This window comes from Staurois parvus, unplaced genomic scaffold, assembly GCF_062004578.1.
Source record: "Staurois parvus isolate SC_StPar_1 unplaced genomic scaffold, SC_StPar_1.0 ptg003933l, whole genome shotgun sequence".
NCBI classification, from domain to species: Eukaryota; Metazoa; Chordata; class Amphibia; order Anura; family Ranidae; genus Staurois; species Staurois parvus.
The window spans coordinates 28460-47500 of record NW_028321728.1 but is presented as its reverse complement, the minus strand read 5'-3'; the positions used below and the strand labels follow the sequence as shown (position 1 = coordinate 47500).

General features: G+C 56.7%; 1 protein-coding gene across 1 annotated transcript; it reads left to right on the top strand.

Annotated features, from left to right (window-relative positions):
* The first annotated feature begins 183 nt into the window (after window positions 1-183).
* LOC149427211 (transcriptional repressor protein YY1-like) lies at window positions 184-18120 on the top strand. Its single transcript, XM_089668187.1, is given in 4 exon segments — window positions 184-258; window positions 2410-2457; window positions 2459-2569; window positions 14557-18120. Coding segments are annotated over 4 exon segments (402 nt in total). The 5' UTR covers window positions 184-198; the 3' UTR covers window positions 14740-18120.
* The last annotated feature ends 921 nt before the right edge of the window (window positions 18121-19041 follow it).

Sequence of the window (19041 nt, the reverse complement as noted above, 5' to 3'; positions counted from 1 at the left end):
GTTAGACCGATCATTTCTGTGTGAGGGGCGAACGTTCCATTGTTAGACCGATCATTTCTGTGTGAGGGGCGAACATTCAACATCAGGGGGGTGGGGGATACACATTTCCTGCACTGTATGTATATATGATGGGAAGGTTGTGTGTTCTGATGATTCCAGGCACTGATCACATAATTCACTTCTTGTTTTTCCGGAAGGATGAAGCCTAGAAAAATCAAAGAAGATGATGCGCCGAGGACCATCGCCTGTCCTCACAAAGTAAGTGGTCTTCAGAGGCCTCTGTGGGGGGGGGGTCTTCATTTGTGCCCCGGAGTCATGCCTGTCCTCACTTTCCTCTGGATTGTTAAGAGGTCTTGGAATGGGGCGACATGTCCGCCAAATTCCAGGTGCCAATATGTTTTCAAGCAAAACGTTTGAATGACTATAACTATATCTCCCCCCTCCCTCCTCTCACCCTCTCCCCCTCCCTCTCCTCCCCCCTCTCCCCTCTCCCCCCCCTCTCCCTCCTCCCTCCCTCCCTCTCCTCCTCCCCCTCCCTCCCTCTCCTCCTCCCTCCCTCCCTCTCCCCTCTTCCCTCTCCTCCCCCCTCTCCCCTCTCCTCCCCCCTCCCCTCTCCTCCCCCCTCTCCCCTCTCCTCCCCCTCTCCCCCTCTCCTCCCCCCTCTCCCCTCTCCTCCCCCCCTCTCCTCCTCCCTCCCTCCCCCCTCTCCCCTCTCCTCCCCCCTCTCCCCTCTCCTCCCCTCTCCTCCCCCTCCCCCCTCTCCCCTCTCCTCCCCCCTCTCCCCTCTCCTCCCCCCCTCTCCTCCTCCCTCCCTCCCTCTCCTCCTCCCTCCCTCCCTCTCCTCCTCCCTCCCTCCCTCTCCTCCTCCCTCCCTCCCTCTCCCCTCTCCCCTCTCCTCCCCCCTCTCCCCTCTCCTCCCCCTCTCCCCCTCTCCTCCCCCCTCTCCTCCTCCTCCCTCCCTCCCTCTCCCTCTCCTCCCCCCTCCCTCCCTCCCTCTCCCCTCTCCTCCCCCCCTCCCTCCCTCCCTCTCCCCTCTCCTCCCCCCTCTCCCCTCTCCTCCCCCTCTCTCCTCCTCCCCCTCTCTCCTCCTCCCCCTCTCTCCTCCTCCCCCTCTCTCCTCCTCCCCCTCTCCTCCTCCCTCCCTCCCTCTCCCCTCTCCTCCCCCCTCCCTCCCTCTCCCCTCTCCTCCCCCTCTCCCCTCTCCTCCCCCCCTCTCCTCCTCCCTCCCTCTCCTCCCTCCCTCCCTCCCTCCCTCTCCTCCTCCCTCCCTCCCTCCCTCTCCTCCCCCTCCCTCCCTCCCTCTCCCCTCTCCTCCCCCCTCCCTCCCTCTCCCCTCTCCTCCCCCCTCTCCCCTCTCCTCCCCCTCTCTCCTCCTCCCCCTCTCCTCCTCCCTCCCTCCCTCTCCCCTCTCCTCCCCCCTTTCCCCTCTCCTCCCCCCCTCTCCTCCTCCCCCCCTCTCCTCCTCCCTCCCTCTCCTCCTCCCTCCCTCCCTCCCTCTCCTCCTCCCTCCCTCCCCTCTCCTCCCTCCCTCCTCTCCCCCCCCCCCCATAGGACAGCACAGTTATTCAGTCATCTCAGTGTGTCATACTGTATGCTGACATGGAGAATTGGTCAGCCATTGTGGCATCCAGTCCAATATTCTATATCCCCCCCCCCCCCAAGCCCTGACTTTCCACCCACACCTGCCAGGGATTTTCTACCTGAAACCCTTTCAATGCTCCTACACAGGTGGAAGGATGACCTTCCATAGACATAGCCGGGTCCCGGCCCGGTGACACAATGGTGGTCAGAAGGGGAAACCTAAACCTCCTGTGTGGATGTAGGAAGATGGAGCTCTTTCCATTGTCTCCAGATTTGCCCCTCTGTGAATATTCCTGAGCGAGCCATGACCCCCCCCCCCCCCCCATGACACACTCTGACCCCCCCCCCCCCATGACACACTCTGACCCCCCCCCCCCATGACACACTCTGACCCCCCCCCCCCATGACACACTCTGACCCCCCCCCCATGACACACTCTGACCCCCCCCATGACACACTCTGACCCCCCCCCCATGACACACTCTGACCCCCCCCCATGACACACTCTGACCCCCCCATGACACGCTGTGAGCATGGAGGCTGACAATCACATGACCATTCGCATCCAATGATTGGCGATGGAGCCGTTCTGATCAGTGCGGCTCAGACTTTGTTGGCGTTGCACTGGTTTGGAAAGCCGTTCCTGCACTACGTTTTGCCGATTTCGGGGGCGACTTGCCTAATGACTGCATGAAGTCGGATGTCTACCAAATGGTGCCTGAAGTCCGTCTGACCCAGAAATTGGGGCTGGGGGGTCTGCGCTGGTGAAGTGTTGGGGGCGACTGGTTGACGTGTCATGCAGTGAATGTGGATCTGTCCTTTTTGTAGGGATGCACCAAGATGTTCAGGGATAACTCCGCCATGAGGAAACACCTACCATACACACGGTCCACGGGTCCACGTCTGTGCCGAGTGCGGGAAGGCCTTCGTGGAAAGTTCAAAGCTGAAGCGACATCAACTGGTCCATACTGGAGAAAAACCATTTCAGGTAATTGTTCCGTATTTTGGATGATTCTATGAGGGAGGAATAGTGATGGAGGAAATACTCTGCTGAGGTTTGTAGTTCATCCTCTGGGAGTCGGCACACCACACGGGTCTCCAGAGATTTTGTTAGACTTTAGATCCAGAGCCAGTTCTCGGTGGAGAGAGCAAAGGGGATATCTATCCGAGATTAATGGCTGGAGAGCGTTCATTTTTGGAGGGGCGCTCCTCCACCCTCCATTGGACAGAGCTTAGTCTAGGCCCGTGTTGGTTGAGGAGCCGTCTAGAACACACACACACGGGTCTATCGGCGGGACTTCAGCTGTTGTGTACAGTTACTCCTGAATCTTGACCATAGGGTTATATTGCCACCCACAGGAGTAGGCAGTTCCGTGCTGGGACCCTGTAGTCCCATAGCCTTTTTTTGTGGGATTTTTTCCTGCGAAGATCTTTATTCCACAGCTGGACTTGGCGACGGGCTGGCTAATCTAGATCCAGTGGCCTCCCCGGTCCGGCTAATCTAGAGCCAGTGGCCTCCCCGGTCCGGCTAATCTAGAGCCAGTGGCCTCCCCGGTCCGGCTAATCTAGAGCCAGTGGCCTCCCCGGTCCGGCTAATCTAGAGCCAGTGGCCTCCCCGGTCCGGCTAATCTAGAGCCAGTGGCCTCCCCGGTCCGGCTAATCTAGAGCCAGTGGCCTCCCCGGTCCGGCTAATCTAGAGCCAGTGGCCTCCCCGGTCCGGCTAATCTAGAGCCAGTGGCCTCCCCGGTCCGGCTAATCTAGAGCCAGTGGCCTCCCCGGTCCGGCTAATCTAGAGCCAGTGGCCTCCCCGGTCCGGCTAATCTAGAGCCAGTGGCCTCCCCGGTCCGGCTAATCTAGAGCCAGTGGCCTCCCCGGTCCGGCTAATCTAGAGCCAGTGGCCTCCCCGGTCCGGCTAATGAGCTCCTGGAGACCTTTTAGCTAAGTGCTGGGTTGGCTGTAACAAGCCCCATCCTGGACCAGGCAGCCAGCGACTTACACGTCTCACATGACTGGACTCCTATCTTGGGAGCGTTGCCTGCGAGCCCTGTGGGATCAGGAAGTAGCTACTCCCCTTCCCTCTCTGGACGCCATGTGAGGTACTCCCTGGGGTGGTCGGTCCTGCGTGGTTCTCCTCCCCTACAGGCCTGGACTCCTGTAACAAACGGATTGTACCCGGCTACATAATAGCATTCCATTTTTATCCACCAGAGAAATCCCTTCCCACCAATTTTTCGTCTTCCACAATCGTGCCTTGTGTGGGGCCTGCTTTGCCAGGGAGTAGTTGTCACTGTACCTATGCCAGAATGGTTCTGAGGGTTTTACTCCAATCTGTTCAGTCCCAACGAAGGTCTGAGTTCGCCTGATCCTCAACTTGAAGGCTCTGGATTACCTGGTGCTGGTTCAGAGGTTCCAGCTGGAATCCATGCGTTTGGTGGCCTCTTTGTTGGGTGGATTTCCTGGCATTCACTGAGGATGTATACCTGCATGCTCCCGTGTGCCAGGGAAATTGGTGGTTCCTACACTTTGCGGTTGTGGACGCGTGTCATCAATTTGTGTTGCTCCCCTTTGGACTGGTGTCGCCTTCCCTGGTGTTTTCTGAGGTGCTGGCGTCAGTCCTAGCGCTGCTGTGATGCTGGGGGATTGCTGCGACTGGACGACTTGCTCCTGTGGGCAGACTATCGGGTTGCACTGACAGGCTACATGGAGAATACAGTTCACTCCCTGCAGGTCTTTGGATGGGTCTTGAACCTCAGGAAGACTGCCGCAACCAGGAGATTGGAGTGTCCAGGCTTGATTCTCATATCAAGGCAGGCCAAAGTATTTCTCCTTGGTGGACAACTCCAAGAAGACTCCAGGCCAACAGCTCTGGTCCTGCAAGTAGTCCTCCCTACAGTCAGGCAAGCAGGCCATGGGTCTCATGGTGTCCACCTTCAGGGCCGTCCCGTATGCATGGATCCATACCAGCGTTCCGTGAATGGGATGACTTTAGTGTCTTCCTAGCTAGACAGATTAGTCTGCAATGGTTGACATTGGCCTGCCTCCTATGGTGGATCTGGTCTCCTACCCTGTGAGCCAGGAAGTCTTTTCTTCCCCTCCACTGGATGATTGGCACAATGGCTGCCAGCCTGTCCTGCTGGGGAGGAGTCCTGGGTTCAAGATCAGCAAAAGGCCTTTGGACTCCGAAAGAGACTTGCCTACCCACCATTGTCCTGGAGCTGCGTGTGGTCAGCGGTCTCTGAAGCACTGGACAAACCACCTCCGGGGGGTCCCAGTTAGGATCCAGTCAGGTGATGGTACCGTAATGGTCTTGTCACCCACCTGGGGGGCACGAGAAGCGTGGCAGTGGCACTGGAGGCTTCCTGTCTTTTTGAAGCGGACGGAATGGCACATTCCCGGCATCGATACTTGGCAGGTGGACTATCTCAGTCCCCCAACGCTGGACTAGGAGGAGGGGTCCCGACAACCAAATGTATCTGGTTAGGTCCTCCTGCCTTGGAGACTCCTGGCCTTGGATCTTCTGGCATCCTTCCTCCACAGGGAGGTGCCACGGTTTGTGGAGAGTGTAGGACCCCCCTGGTGGATGCAACAGATGCACTGCTGGCCTCATGGGACCTGTATCCAGGGCCACTATTAGATATCATGGGGCCCCGTACAGCATACCTGACGGGCCCCCCCCCCACCGCCAGAGAAAATATCAATTATATTTATGGTAAAAGTACACTAAAAACATTATTAATGGACACAATCCCACCAACATTCCTGTGGAATCTAAATGATAAAACTGTGTGTGATGGAGGTGTTGGGGCGCATTCACGTGGGTGCCGGGGGCGCATTCACGTGGGTGCCGGGGGCGCATTCACGTGGGTGCCGGGGGCGCATTCACGTGGGTGCCGGGGGCGCATTCACGTGGGTGCCGGGGGCGCATTCACGTGGGTGCCGGGGGCGCATAATCACATGGGTGCCGGGGGGGCTCAATCACGTGGGTGCCGGGGGCGCATAAATCACGTGGGTGCCGGGGGGGGCTCAATCACGTGGGTGCCGGGGGCGCATAATCACGTGGGTGCCGGGGGGGGGCTCAATCACGTGGGTGCCGGGGGCGCATAATCACGTGGGTGCCGGGGGGGCTCAATCACGTGGGTGCCGGGGGGGCTCAATCACGTGGGTGCCGGGGGGGCTCAATCACGTGGGTGCCGGGGGGGGGGGGGGGCTCAATCACGTGGCTGCCGGGGGGGGCGCAATCACGTGGGTGCCGGGGCCTGTAGAGTGGGAATCTGCAGTTTGTGGCTGGAGCCGCTTGCAGGCAACCGATGTTACATGATGGAAACGCTGCAGGTCCTAATCTGACAGGCATATGGGTGCAGGTGTACAGCCCTGAACACAGACAGTGAGCATTCAGGGCCACTTCCCCACGCCTGCACACCTGTCACATGACAACCTGTGTTCATACAGCTGCTGTGTCCCCATAGTGTAACAGGTGGCCCCGGGCACATGAACAACCCCCTCATTCATGCTGTACAGCCGAGGACCCGTGTGAATGGGGCATGTTGGACTTTTTGGGTTCCTTAGCTCATTACTTTCAATGGGCTGCCTAACGTGTTCGAACATGCAGGAGTACTGCAGGCAGCTTGTACAGGTGTGGGAACATGCAGGAGTACTGCAGGCAGATTGTACACGTGTGGGAACATGCAGGAGTACTGCAGGCAGCTTGTACACGTGTGGGAACATGCAGGAGTACTGCAGGCAGCTTGTACACGTGTGGGAACATGCAGGAGTACTGCAGGCAGCTTGTACACGTGTGGGAACATGCAGGAGTACTGCAGGCAGCTTGTACACGTGTGGTGCACCTAACCGCACAGTAGTAGTGTGGTGCCATGCGTTTTGGTGGCTGCGTCTGTGTTCACTAGACGTGTGGCAGTACAATGACGTATTCGCGGTGCCTGCGCACATCTGCAAAGGGCATGGCGTGTCTTCTCTGCGCAGGACAATGCGTTCTCTTACATGCGTTTCTGCACCACAAATGGTGTGAACAAGTCCTAAGGGCTGGAAATGCAGTCTAGTTGTGTTCCAGATACATTTTTGTGTGTTTTTAGCGTGTACTGGCGCGGTTTTAGCGTGTTCCAGTTAATTTTCCCCCTCTTTCTAAAATTTCATTACGGACGTGCGTTCCGATATTACCGGGTTACAGTACAATTCTGTGCAGAAAACGCACCACAACTGCAAGCACTGATGTCAGCTGACATGGACAACCAGATCACCAACTTTCTGTGCGTTTTGGATGCAGAAATCCAACTGAAACGCATGGAGGGTGTCCCGGCCCTCAGGGTGGTCAGAGGGGGTGGGCCTGGCCAGGAATTGTGAATCCAATCAGAATGGAGGTGATGGGGCAGCAACCAGATCAGGAAATAGTCACAAAGAGTGGGCGCTGATATATAGATTTGGGGGAACAAGTGATGACAAGGGGGGTGCATTGGGAACAGGTGATGGGGGAGGGGAAGAATAGGTGATGATGTGGGGGTTGGGGGGGGGGAGAGTAAGTGGGGGGGTATTGGGAACAGGTGATCAGGGGGGAGGGGAAGAATAGGTGATTATGGGGGGGGAGAATAGGAGATGGGGTGTGGAAGAATAGGTGATTGGGGGGGTGTCAAGGATCCGTTAAACCATCACCCTGTCATGTGTCCCCCACACGCCACGCCCACAGCGACTAGCTAACCGTGACGCACGCGTGCAGCCGTGACAGGGAGGTAAAGAGGGGATAATAAAGGGGATTTACACTTAAATATCTCAAACCGTATATAAGGTCAGCCGTGATACCTTCCACAGCTGCACTACCTCTGCCCACCACCGGGGGAGACTCCACTCCAATCCAGAGGGCTGACCACACCCCCGCACTACCTCTGCCCACCACCAGATGGAGACTCCACTCCAATCCAGCTGGTCGACCACACACTGGCAGATACGATCTTACATACAACCTGGTGCCCTGATTAGAGTTGAGGACCAGCTTAGTAATCACACCCTTCTAGGGTCCCTCCAGCTATCCTACAGCTTGAACCCCGATGTTATCACCCTCCCACTGTCCACACCCACCCACACCAGACGCTACCTTTGTGGTGTGTCTGGTGTGGGTGGGTGTGGGGGAGGGGTGTGTGTGGTGTGGGGTGTGTCTGGTGTGGGGGGTGTGTCTGGTGTGGGGGGGTGTGGACAGTGGAAGGGTGATAACATCGGGGTTCAAGCTAGGATAGCTGAAGGGACTCTAGAAGGGTGCGATTACTAAGCTGGTCCTCAACTCTAATCCGGGCACCAGGTTGTATGTAAGATCGTATCTGCCAGTGTGTGGTCGACCAGCTGGATTGGAGTGGAGTCTCCATCTGGTGGTGGCCAGAGGTAGTGCGGGGTGTGGTCAGCCCTCTGGATTGGAGTGGAGTCTCCCCCGGTGGTGGGCAGAGGTAGTGCAGCTGTGAAAAGGTATCACGGCTGATCTTATATACGGTTTGAGATATTTAAGTGTAAATCCCCTTTATTATCCCCTCTTTACCTCCCTGTCACGGCTGCACGCGTGCGTCACGGTTAGCTAGTCGCTGTGGGCGTGGCGTGTGGTGGACACGTGACAAGGTGATCGTTTAACGGATCGTTGACAGTTGGTGGCAGCGGTGGGATCTGCTTAGTACATTAGTGGTTTAGTCATGTCCCCCGTGTAGTGAAGGTCGGACGCTCGATAGAAGTGACACCTACAGATCACTCAGTGCATAATAATTGTTTTGTAGAAGACATACTTGGCTATTTGCTCCCCTCCCCCCCTCCCTCCCCCCCCTTCCATGGAACCCTGCAACTGTGCCGCTCCAGATGACTGCGGGAATCGATGGAACCCCCCAACTGTGCTACTCCAGATGACTGCGGGAATAGATGGAACCCTGCAACTGTGCCGCTCCAGATGACTGCGGGAATAGATGGAACCCCCCAACTGTGCCACTCCAGATGACTGCGGGAATCGATGGAACCCCCCAACTGCGCCACTCCAGATGACTGCGGGAATCGATGGAACCCCCCAACTGTGCCGCTCCAGGTGACTGCGGGAATCGATGGAACCCCCCAACTGTGCCACTCCAGATGACTGCGGGAATCGATGGAACCCCCCAACTGCGCCACTCCAGATGACTGCGGGAATCGATGGAACCCCCCAACTGTGCCGCTCCAGGTGACTGCGGGAATCGATGGAACCCCCCAACTGTGCCACTCCAGATGACTGCAGGAATAGATGGAACCCCCCAACTGTGCCGCTCCAGATGACTGCGGGAATCGATGGAACCCCGCAACTGTGCCACTCCAGATGACTGCGGGAATCGATGGAACCCCCCAACTGTGCCACTCCAGATGACTGCGGGAATCGATGGAACCCCCCAACTGTGCCACTCCAGATGACTGCAGGAATCGATGGAACCCCCCAACTGTGCCACTCCAGATGACTGCGGGAATCGATGGAACCCCCCAACTGTGCCACTCCAGATGACTGCGGGAATCGATGGAACCCCCCAACTGTGCCACTCCAGATGACTGCGGGAATCGATGGAACCCCGCAACTGTGCCACTCCAGATGACTGCGGGAATAGATGGAACCCCCCAACTGTGCCACTCCAGATGACTGCGGGAATAGATGGAACCCCCCAACTGTGCCACTCCAGATGACTGCGGGAATAGATGGAACCCTGCAACTGTGCCACTCCAGATGACTGCAGGAATCGATGGAACCCCCCAACTGTGCCACTCCAGATGACTGCGGGAATCGGTGTGACTCTGTTCTCAAACCCTCTCGGTACAAGAGATCAGAGGATCTTTCTCTGGGAACAAACCTACAGCTTTTGGGAGGTGATGACCCCGAGGGGCAGTTTCGTCTCATTTCCGCGTTACTACAAATTGAGAGAAGGTACCAACAGTGGGTGGAGCAAACTGAGAGGAGGCACAAAGCCGAGAGGGTCCAAGTCCAGCAGGGGAATGCATTGTTACCTCCATCTGCATCAAGAACTACAAGGGCCAGACCTACGTTTGTGGAGACCTGGAAGGGTGTTACCTGTAACCAAGTGGACATCACTCACGGCCCAAACCTGAGGATATCCATCCCACCAGCAAGTGTGGAAAATGTACCCCCTACTGTGTTTCTTGTTGGAGAGAATGGAGGAGGCCGAGCGGATATCCGGCCACCATTTACTGCAAGTAACAGTGTTACAGTTGGACTCCAAGGTACGGGATCAGAGAAGGTCCTAGCTCGTCCAGAATTGAGGAGCTGTGAGGATGGGGTCCCAGTGGAAGCCATGGCTGTCACAGGGGTTGGAGGAGCCATCCCTGCTGTGCCTATGGCTTGTGTTTCTTTGAGCCAGGAGTCTGGAAGTCAAGTGGAAGAAGTGGGCAGAACAGATCCCACTAATGAAGGAGGCCATGTGGACAGCCTGCAGCCAGTCACCGCAGGCAACAATGTTTCAGCTGGACTCCGAGATAAGGGACCCGAGGATATCCTAGCCCTTCCCGGATGGAAGAGTCGTGAGGATGGGGTCCCAAAGAAAGCCACAGTTATCATAGGGGTTGGAGGAGTCACCCCTGTACTACCTGCAGCTTGTGTTGCTTGGCCCCAAGGATCCAGAAGCAAAGTGAGAGAAGTGGGCGGAGCAGATACCACGAACATACTATTGGGTACTGACCTGGGGCGGTTGGTAACCCAGAACAAGTCAAAGTCAACACCCCTGAAGTCTACATTTCCACCCGAGGCCTTGGATTCATGTAATGTACTGTTGAGTGACTCAATGCACACTGGGAATTCTGGGGAGGGTCAGGGGGTGAAGGACTGTGTACCAGGGCCTGGCTCTAGTGGATGTCTGGGGTCAAGGCCTGGAGAAGAGTTTAAAATCACAGAGGACTCTGCAACTGATAATGTTTTATGTGATGATGAATGTAATGACATGTGCAAAGCAGACCTTCCCTCTGCTGCAGTGGTGACTTGGGGTGCCCCCCAGGTGCCCCTGGACCAGTCATTGTCCACTGCTACAGAGGAACTGTCTGTGGAAGGGCCCAATCTAGCTGGGTTGGACCCTTGTGAACCTGGCCCAGAGGGCCTAAGGTCTCCTCAGACTGTTGTCCACCTGGCACCTGTGGGTTTCAGTAGACCAGTGTTGTGTGCCCCTCGCCCCTTGTGGGATGAAGTTCTCTGTTGTCTGCTCCCCTGACACCACAGATACCAGTAATGCCATTTTGGATCCTGGACTGTGGAGCACAGAGGAGGGACCACAGGGTGAGGGTTTAAGTCTGACTCTTTCTGACTCTACCCCCTCAGTAGCTGGGGCTGAAGGCACTGAGTTTCCAGAGGCTGTTACATTTGATGCCAGCCCAGAGGAGCTCAGGTATGCCGACAGATGCTCTGCTGAGGACGGAGTAGAAGTGAGTGACGTGGGTCGGAGGACAGCCCCTGCTGCGTGACGCGGGTCGGAGGACAGCCCCTGCTGCGTGACGCGGGTCGGAGGACAGCCCCTGGTGCGTGACGCGGGTCGGAGGACAGCCCCTGGTGCGTGACGCGGGTCGGAGGACAGCCCCTGGTGCGTGACGCGGGTCGGAGGACAGCCCCTGGTGCGTGACGCGGGTCGGAGGACAGCCCCTGGTGCGTGACGCGGGTCGGAGGACAGCCCCTGGTGCGTGACGCGGGTCGGAGGACAGCCCCTGGTGCGTGACGCGGGTCGGAGGACAGCCCCTGGTGCGTGACGCGGGTCGGAGGACAGCCCCTGGTGCGTGACGCGGGTCGGAGGACAGCCCCTGGTGCGTGACGCGGGTCGGAGGACAGCCCCTGGTGCGTGACGCGGGTCGGAGGACAGCCCCTGGTGCGTGACGCGGGTCGGAGGACAGCCCCTGGTGCGTGACGCGGGTCGGAGGACAGCCCCTGGTGGAATCCTTCCTCCTGTAACCTTCCCCTCTGTCACCAGTCGCGGGTGCTGCCAGTGCAGACTCATTGCTGTGTGTTGCAGAGGGACGTCTGCAGGATGTTGGGGCAATTTCAGCCCAATCAGTGTCTTCCGCTGCAGCTGACATCACTGAGTCCTTCCAGGCTGATAGGTCTGAGGTTGGCCCGGAGGAGCTCAGGGGTGGTGCTGACAGATGTTCTGCTGAGGAGGACAGAGTAGAAGGGTGTGGCACGGGTCAGAGGATGACCCCTGGTGGAATAAAGTCTTCTGTGGATTTATCCTTTGTCCCCACAGCTATGAGTATCATGATTGAGGATTCATTGCTGTGCACAGCAAAGGGGGATCACAGGATGATGGGGGAACACTGACCCCCTCGGAATCTGCTTTATCAGAGACTGGAGCTGACAACACTGTATTCTTGCTGGCTGATAGGTTGGATGTCAGGCTGGAGGAACTCAGGGGTTGTGCTGACCGGTCTCTGGCTGAGGCAGAAGGAGCAGAAGTGTGGGAGACAGGTCCAAGGGTGGAGGTTCTGGTATCCAGGCCATGGAACCAGGTCCAGATCACCCAGGAACAACCTTATGTCAGGCTCAGGCATCTGGGTGTCGCAGCTGATAGAGAACCACCAGATGACCCTGGCCAGTGGCTGGAAATGATGACAGCGCACAATGACAGGTTTGCCAGTACCCGTCCAGTCGATAGTCGGTGGCCAGCAGATGAAATGGATCCGCGGGGGGATCTGCTGGCCAGTGGTGACCCAAACCCTTTGGGATCAGTCAGAGAGCTGGGCAGAAGCCCTTCCCCATCGGCAGGGGGATGGGCTGAGCTGTCAGCGGTGTCAAACTTTAGTTGGGAGCATTTCCCCCCCCCCCCCCAACCTCTGGAACCTTCCATGTAGACGCGTTAGCCGACCCATTTAGGCTCAGCTATGCGTCATCTGGAGGAGCGGAGATGTAACGGACATGTAAGATTTATTGTAACGGACATGTCAGATTTGAGTGGAAATATGGAATCAGCCATGACAGGCGAGTAGATGAGATGAGGCCACGCCCTCTCATTACAAAGGTGTGTTCAGGAACAGTCTGGTAATTAGGATGTATATTGAGCCCCTGGGCAGTAGGGAAATGAATAGAAGGTACAAACAATGGTCATCCATGGATCTGGGATCAGATGTGTATGTATACACAATTACTGCATAGGCCTTACAGACCCAATCATCATTTAGCATCAATTAGTCTAAAGCCCCGCCTCCTGGAGGTGACTCCTTTCTGTGTGTCAATCAGGTTATCACTTTCTGGGAAAGCCAGTGACAGCAGACAGACTGTGTGCCTTATGTGGAAGCTCTATAAGTAATATTCACATCAAAGGAGGATGTTTAATCTCTTATAAAAGCTGAATGTTAGTTGCAGAGAGATGAACATACTCCCTTCTTGTAGGGCGCTCTGTGCGCTGCATCTGCATATGAAAATCACATTTGTGGCTTGGGGAGGAAGCCAGGGAAATGCATGGAATGGTTAGATGACGCGGGGGTGCGACAGTCGGATGGTGTCTGGTACTGTTGCGATCCGGCTGACGCGCTGGTGTCAGAAATCCAATCCCCGACTTGGTGTTCAGGCCAGTCTTGGCCCAATTGAACTTGGGCAGGTTCACACACAGTACCTCTTGTGGGTAGGTCAGGACCACCTCCCCCAGAGTCAATTGGCCGGAGATATGACCCCGAACTTAAATACACAGAAGTTCACTAATTAATTTTAAGATTTAATTTCCCAAAGTGGGCGGGGCATAAAATATGTACAAAATATAACAAGTTACAGAAATACAAAAGATATAAGAAGACACACAAATGACTGATTACTATAAAATAAAAGGGAATAAAAAGACAGAATAACACTTTATCCTGCGGCTGGAGCAAGCCAGAAACTCAGCAATCCATTGGTCGATCGAACCAGCTCCGTACGGATCACCCTGTCCAAATGTCCGTGTAGCCAATTTATTGGGATTAGGACATGGGCGGGACATTAGTCTTCGGCCAATTGACTCTGGGGGACTCAATTGACATTGAGCTGCTGTGCGATAGAATGACAGGAGGCTGCAGATGGGGTTGTCATCTGCCTGGCCCCCCCTCTGCAGCTGATGGGGGCCCGGGGGTACCCTCTTATCAGCGGCCCTGCCTGTAGCATCTCATGCCTTCCCTCCTCGCCTGCTGTGCGGGATCTCAGGATGGAGGGTGAAGGGATCTGGCATTCTGGTATCTTCCGAGGGCTCTGTGGTCCGCTGATGTGATGTAGCTGGTCAGGGACCCCCCATGGATGGTTGCATCTTTGAGAAGACCACCTATCCCAGGGTCTGGCCCCCACCCTGCATTGCCGTCTCTGTCCTTGATGGGATGGTTATTGAAGGGCCGGGTTTGTGGGGTTTGGTGTTCCCGGCCATGTTGAAGGCTTGCAGGCCCATCTCTCAGGAGAGATCTCTGCACCCGGAAGGCTTGTATTGTAGGGGGTCTCCACTCTGTTCTTTCACAGTGGCCTGGGCGTGTGGTCTGTTGGACAGGAGGGGGGGTGTGGTCTGTGGGAGGGGCAGGGTGGGGGTGGGGTCTGTGGGGCGAGTGGGGGAGGGCGTGCGGTCTGTCAGACAGGAGGGGGGGTGTGGTCTGTGGGAGGGGCGGGGTGGGGTCTGTGGGGCGTGTGGGGGAGGGCGTGCGGTCTGTCAGACAGGAGGGGGGGTGTGGTCTGTGGGAGGGGCGGGGGTGGGGTCTGTGGGAGGGCGTGTGGTCTGTGGGACGAGTGGGGGAGGGCGTGTGGTCTGTGGGACGAGTGGGGGAGGGCGTGTGGTCTGTGGGACGAGCGGGGGAGGGCGTGTGGTCTGTGGGACTTGCGGGGGAGGGCGTGTGGTCTGTGGGAGGGGGGTGTGGTCTGGGATGAGTGGGGTGGGGGTGTGGTCTGTGGGCCGAGTGGGGGGCGTGTGCTCTGTGGGCCAAGTGGGGGGCGGGTGGGTCAGTCCCTGCCCCTTGTCTAACCCCTCCCCCTTTGTCTTGCAGTGCACATTTGAAGGCTGTGGAAAGCGATTCTCATTGGACTTCAATCTGCGCACGCACGTGCGGATTCACACCGGGGACCGGCCCTATGTTTGTCCCTTTGACGGCTGCAACAAGAAATTTGCCCAATCGACGAATCTGAAATCTCACATTTTAACACACGCCAAAGCCAAGAACAACCAGTGACACTTCGGAGACGTCACCCCGCTCGGCGGCATTGTGACAGGTGTATGCTCAGAATACGCCCCTCCCCCCTTTGTATATGATCTCCCAGGATACATTTTAAAGAAGCTTCTTCTTGGTCTCAGAGACAATTTTGATAAAGTACTGTAGTGGATTCTTCAATGGACTTGTCAGGCTCTGTGCCCCTCCCCCTCCCCTCCCCCCATTTCAGTGTTTTTGTTTTGTAAATTCCCCACAGCCCTGCAGAAGAGTAAGTAGCCCCTCCCTCCTCCCCGCCCTGACTCCACCCTGTCCTCGGATGGGCACACCTCCACGCGGACGCTCACCTGTTGAATTATTTTTTTATTTTCTCTTTTTGGGGTGTGCATATTGTACGCCCCCCGGGGATCCGCTGAGCCGTGTGATTGAGGGCGAGGACTTTGCTCGCCGTAGACACTCGCTGGACTCGCCGCGTTCCTCAATACTTCACAAGGATTTCTCCTGGAAGAAAAAAAAAAACACAAAAAAAACAGAAAAAAGGAACAAAAAAAAAAAAGTTTCTAATAGGTTTTGTTTGCTCTTCATTTTGGTTGTATTTTTAGATGTTGCCACCTTTTGTATAATTGTAGCGTATATGGCCGTATTGGATCATGTCCCGCCCGTATTGGATCATGTCCCGCCCGTAGTACACGTGATTGACCGTAGTGATGATGAACTCCACTTTTAGCCCAATGATGGGGGATGGGGGGGGAGGGGCAGACACGGGGGTCAGTTGCAGGATTCGGAGTTGTAGATCCAGGTTTTCAGTTTCCTTTATTCCCCTCCCCCCTCCCGGGGTCTGTGGTCGGCCTCCTCTCCCAATCTGTGGCACTTCGTGTCCATGGAATGGGGTGCGGACTCCCGGCCTCCCCTGCAGTGCCTTTGTTCCCATCCCAGGAGGAATACGATCTTCTGTCCTCTGATTGGCCGAGTCCAGCATGACAGTACACCAATAGCCGCCAGTCCTTTGCTGGAAGCTGCCATTCATGTGACCCCTGAGGAGGAACTTCTTTATGGTGCGTGTTCTGATCCTGCCAGAAATCTTGTGACCCGACAACTTCCTGTGCAGTCAGTTATATTGTCCTCTTCTGGATTTGACTACAGAACCCCCCCCCCTCTGTTATGGGGGGGGGGGGGCTGTAGCTCTGTCCTGGGTGACCTCACTGATTCCTACCTACAGTATGATGGGAATGTTGTCACCCTGACAGGAAGTATGGTATGGGCCGGAGTCACCCAGAGAAAACATGGAAGGAAGGTAATGCAGCCACCACACCGAGGGCTGCTGTGTGCGCGTGTATGCTGTGTGCGTGTGTGTTCTGTGTGTGCTGTGTATGCTGTGCGTGTATGCTGTGTGCGTGTGTGTTCTGTGTGTGCTGTGTATGCTGTGCGTGTATGCTGTGTGTGCGTGTATGCTGTGTGCGTGTGTGTTCTGTGTGTGCTGTGCGCGCGTGTGTGCTGTGCGCGCGTGTATGCTGTGCGTGTATGCAGTGTGCTGTGCGCGTGTATGCTGTGTGCGCGTGTATGCTGTGCGCGTGTGTATGCTGTGCGTGTATGCAGTGTGCTGTGCGCGTGTATGCTGTGCGTGTATGCTGTGCGTGTATGCTGTGTGTGCGTGTATGCTGTGTGTGCGTGTGTATGCTGTGCGTGTGTGCGTGTATATTACCCCTGATCTCTGGGTGTGGTTTAGTATGGTATATCTCGGACCGGCCCACGCATGTATATCCCATACCTGAGCGATCGCCGCGGACGCTGCAAATCGCTGAATGAGTCCGCATTACTCCGAGGATGGAGGGGATCTTCCTGGGCCGAGCACTTCCCTTCTATGTCATTCCCAGCGCGGGGAGCTCTGCCACCATTCACAGAATGTCTTGTGTGTTTAATGACCAGAGGTTCTCTGATTGGATGAGGGGGAGCCTGTGATGTCATTGCCTTGCCTCTCCCCTCCCTGTGGTCGGTGTTCAGAGGGGAATCTGCTTGGCCCAGGACTCGGAGGATCCCTGCTGTCCCTGTAGTAGCACCGACTACTACAGAGAGATTCGACTTCCACAGTGATGACTCGGGTACACGGGTCCGACACGGACACACACGGGTCCGACACGGACAACCACAGGTCCAGGCTGTGCAATGATCAGACCTGGATCTGGCTTTAACCCTTCATTCCTGGGATTGGCCCCTCGATGACTCCGGGGTTCCTGCATAGTCCTGTGAAGTCCGTCTGGGACAGAGAATGGCAGTTTTGTATCAAAGGCTTTTCAGACTGGCATTTGGCTTCAGCATTGTGCTCCCTCTAGCGCCTACCGCTGGTATGAAGGCTGTACTACACTTTGCCTGTGCCAGTAAACCTACACTGCATCGGCAGCTAGAGCCCTGTAAATGAATGACCCCTCCCCCTCCTTCGGATCCTCGTTTTCCCTCCCGTTAGTACTGCGATCTCCTCATCTTCTGATTACTGTCCTTGGCCCCGCCTGTACGTTACATTGGGAGATGTCCCGGCCCTGCCTGTACGTTACATTAGGAGAGGTCCCGGCCCCGCCTGTACGTTACATTAGGAGATGTCCCGGCCCCGCCTGTACGTCACGTTGGGAGGTGTCCCGGCCCCGCCTGTACGTCACGTTGGGAGGTGTCCCGGCCCCGCCTGTACGTTACATTAGGAGATGTCCCGGCCCCGCCTGTACGTCACGTTGGGAGGTGTCCCGGCCCCGCCTGTACGTTACATTGGGAGGTGTCCCGGCCCCGCCTGTACGTTACATTAGGAGATGTCCCGGCCCCGCCTGTACGTCGCGTTGGCAGGTGTCCCGGCCCCGCCTGTACGTCGCGTTGGCAGGTGTCCTGGCCCCGCCTGTACGTCGCGATGGGAGGTGTCCCGGCCCCGCCTGTACGTCGCGTTGGGAGGTGTCCCGGCCCCGGCTGTACGTCACGTTGGGAGGTGTCCCGGCCCCGCCTGTACGTCGCGTTGGCAGGTGTCCCGGCCCCGCCTGTACGTCACATTATTGTAGCTGTATGATGACCTGTCAGTCTCTAGCACGGTCTACCCACAATGAAGATATAACAGGACGGTATGGAAGTGGGCTGGCCTGGGTATTGGGGGGCAGTATATAGGGCCCCCCCCCAGTCAGCCTGAATTCAGAAAGTAACTGCATGGAGACTTGTGCATGAGGTTGTTCCTCTCCTCCCAACCCCCGCCAAGGTTTTACCAATGACATTTCTCCATCTCGGTGAGCGTTTTATCCGGTATGAATTTGCTGATTGGATCCTTTGGATTGGTCTGAACTGTCGCTCAAGAAAGTTTCTTTCCTGTGTTACTCTGGAGCACCGGGCATACTTTTGTATTTTAATACTGTAAATACATTTATTTCCCAAAAACAATCTCCGCCTCCATTTCTTTACTCCATCTTTGCTTCCAATTTGCTGTTATTGATTGTCTCCTTCATATCCGAGTGATGATGGTTTGCTGATCGCATTTCTCTCTGGGCTTTCAGACGTTTCTCCGGGAACGGGATCTGCCAAGTCTGTCATGGTTCTCCGGGAATGGGATCGGCCAAGTCTGTCATGGTTCTCCGGGAATGGGATCTGCCAAGTCTGTCATGGTTCTCCGGGAATGGGATCGGCCAAGTCTGTCATGGTTCTCCGGGAATGGAATCGGCCATGTCTGTCACGGTTCTCCGGGGACGGGATCGGCCATGTTCATGTCGTGGTTCTCCGGGGACGGGATCGGCCATGTTCGTGTCGTGGTTCTCCGGGGACGGGATCGGCCATGTTCGTGTCGTGGTTCTCCGGGGACGGGATCGGCCATGTCTGTCGTGGTTCTCCGGGGACGGGATCGGCCATGTCTGTCGTGGTTCTCTGGGAATGGGATCGGCCAAGTCTGTCATGGTTCTCCGGGAATGGGATCGGCCAAGTCTGTCATGGTTCTCCGGGAATGGGATCGGCCATGTCTGTCACGGTTCTCCGGGAATGGGATCGGCCATGTCTGTCACGGTTCTCCGGGGACGGGATCGGCCATGTTGGTGTCGTGGTTCTCCGGGGACGGGATAGGCCATGATCGTGTCGTGGTTCTCCGGGGACGGGATCGGCCATGTTCGTGTCGTGGTTCTCCGGGGACGGGATCGGCCATGTTCGTGTCGTGGTTCTCTGGGGACGGGATCGGCCATGATCGTGTCGTGGTTCTCCGGGGACGGGATCGGCCATGTTCGTGTCGTGGTTCTCCGGGGACGGGATCGGCCATGTTCGTGTCGTGGTTCTCCGGGGACGGGATAGGCCATGTTCGTGTCGTGGTTCTCCGGGGAC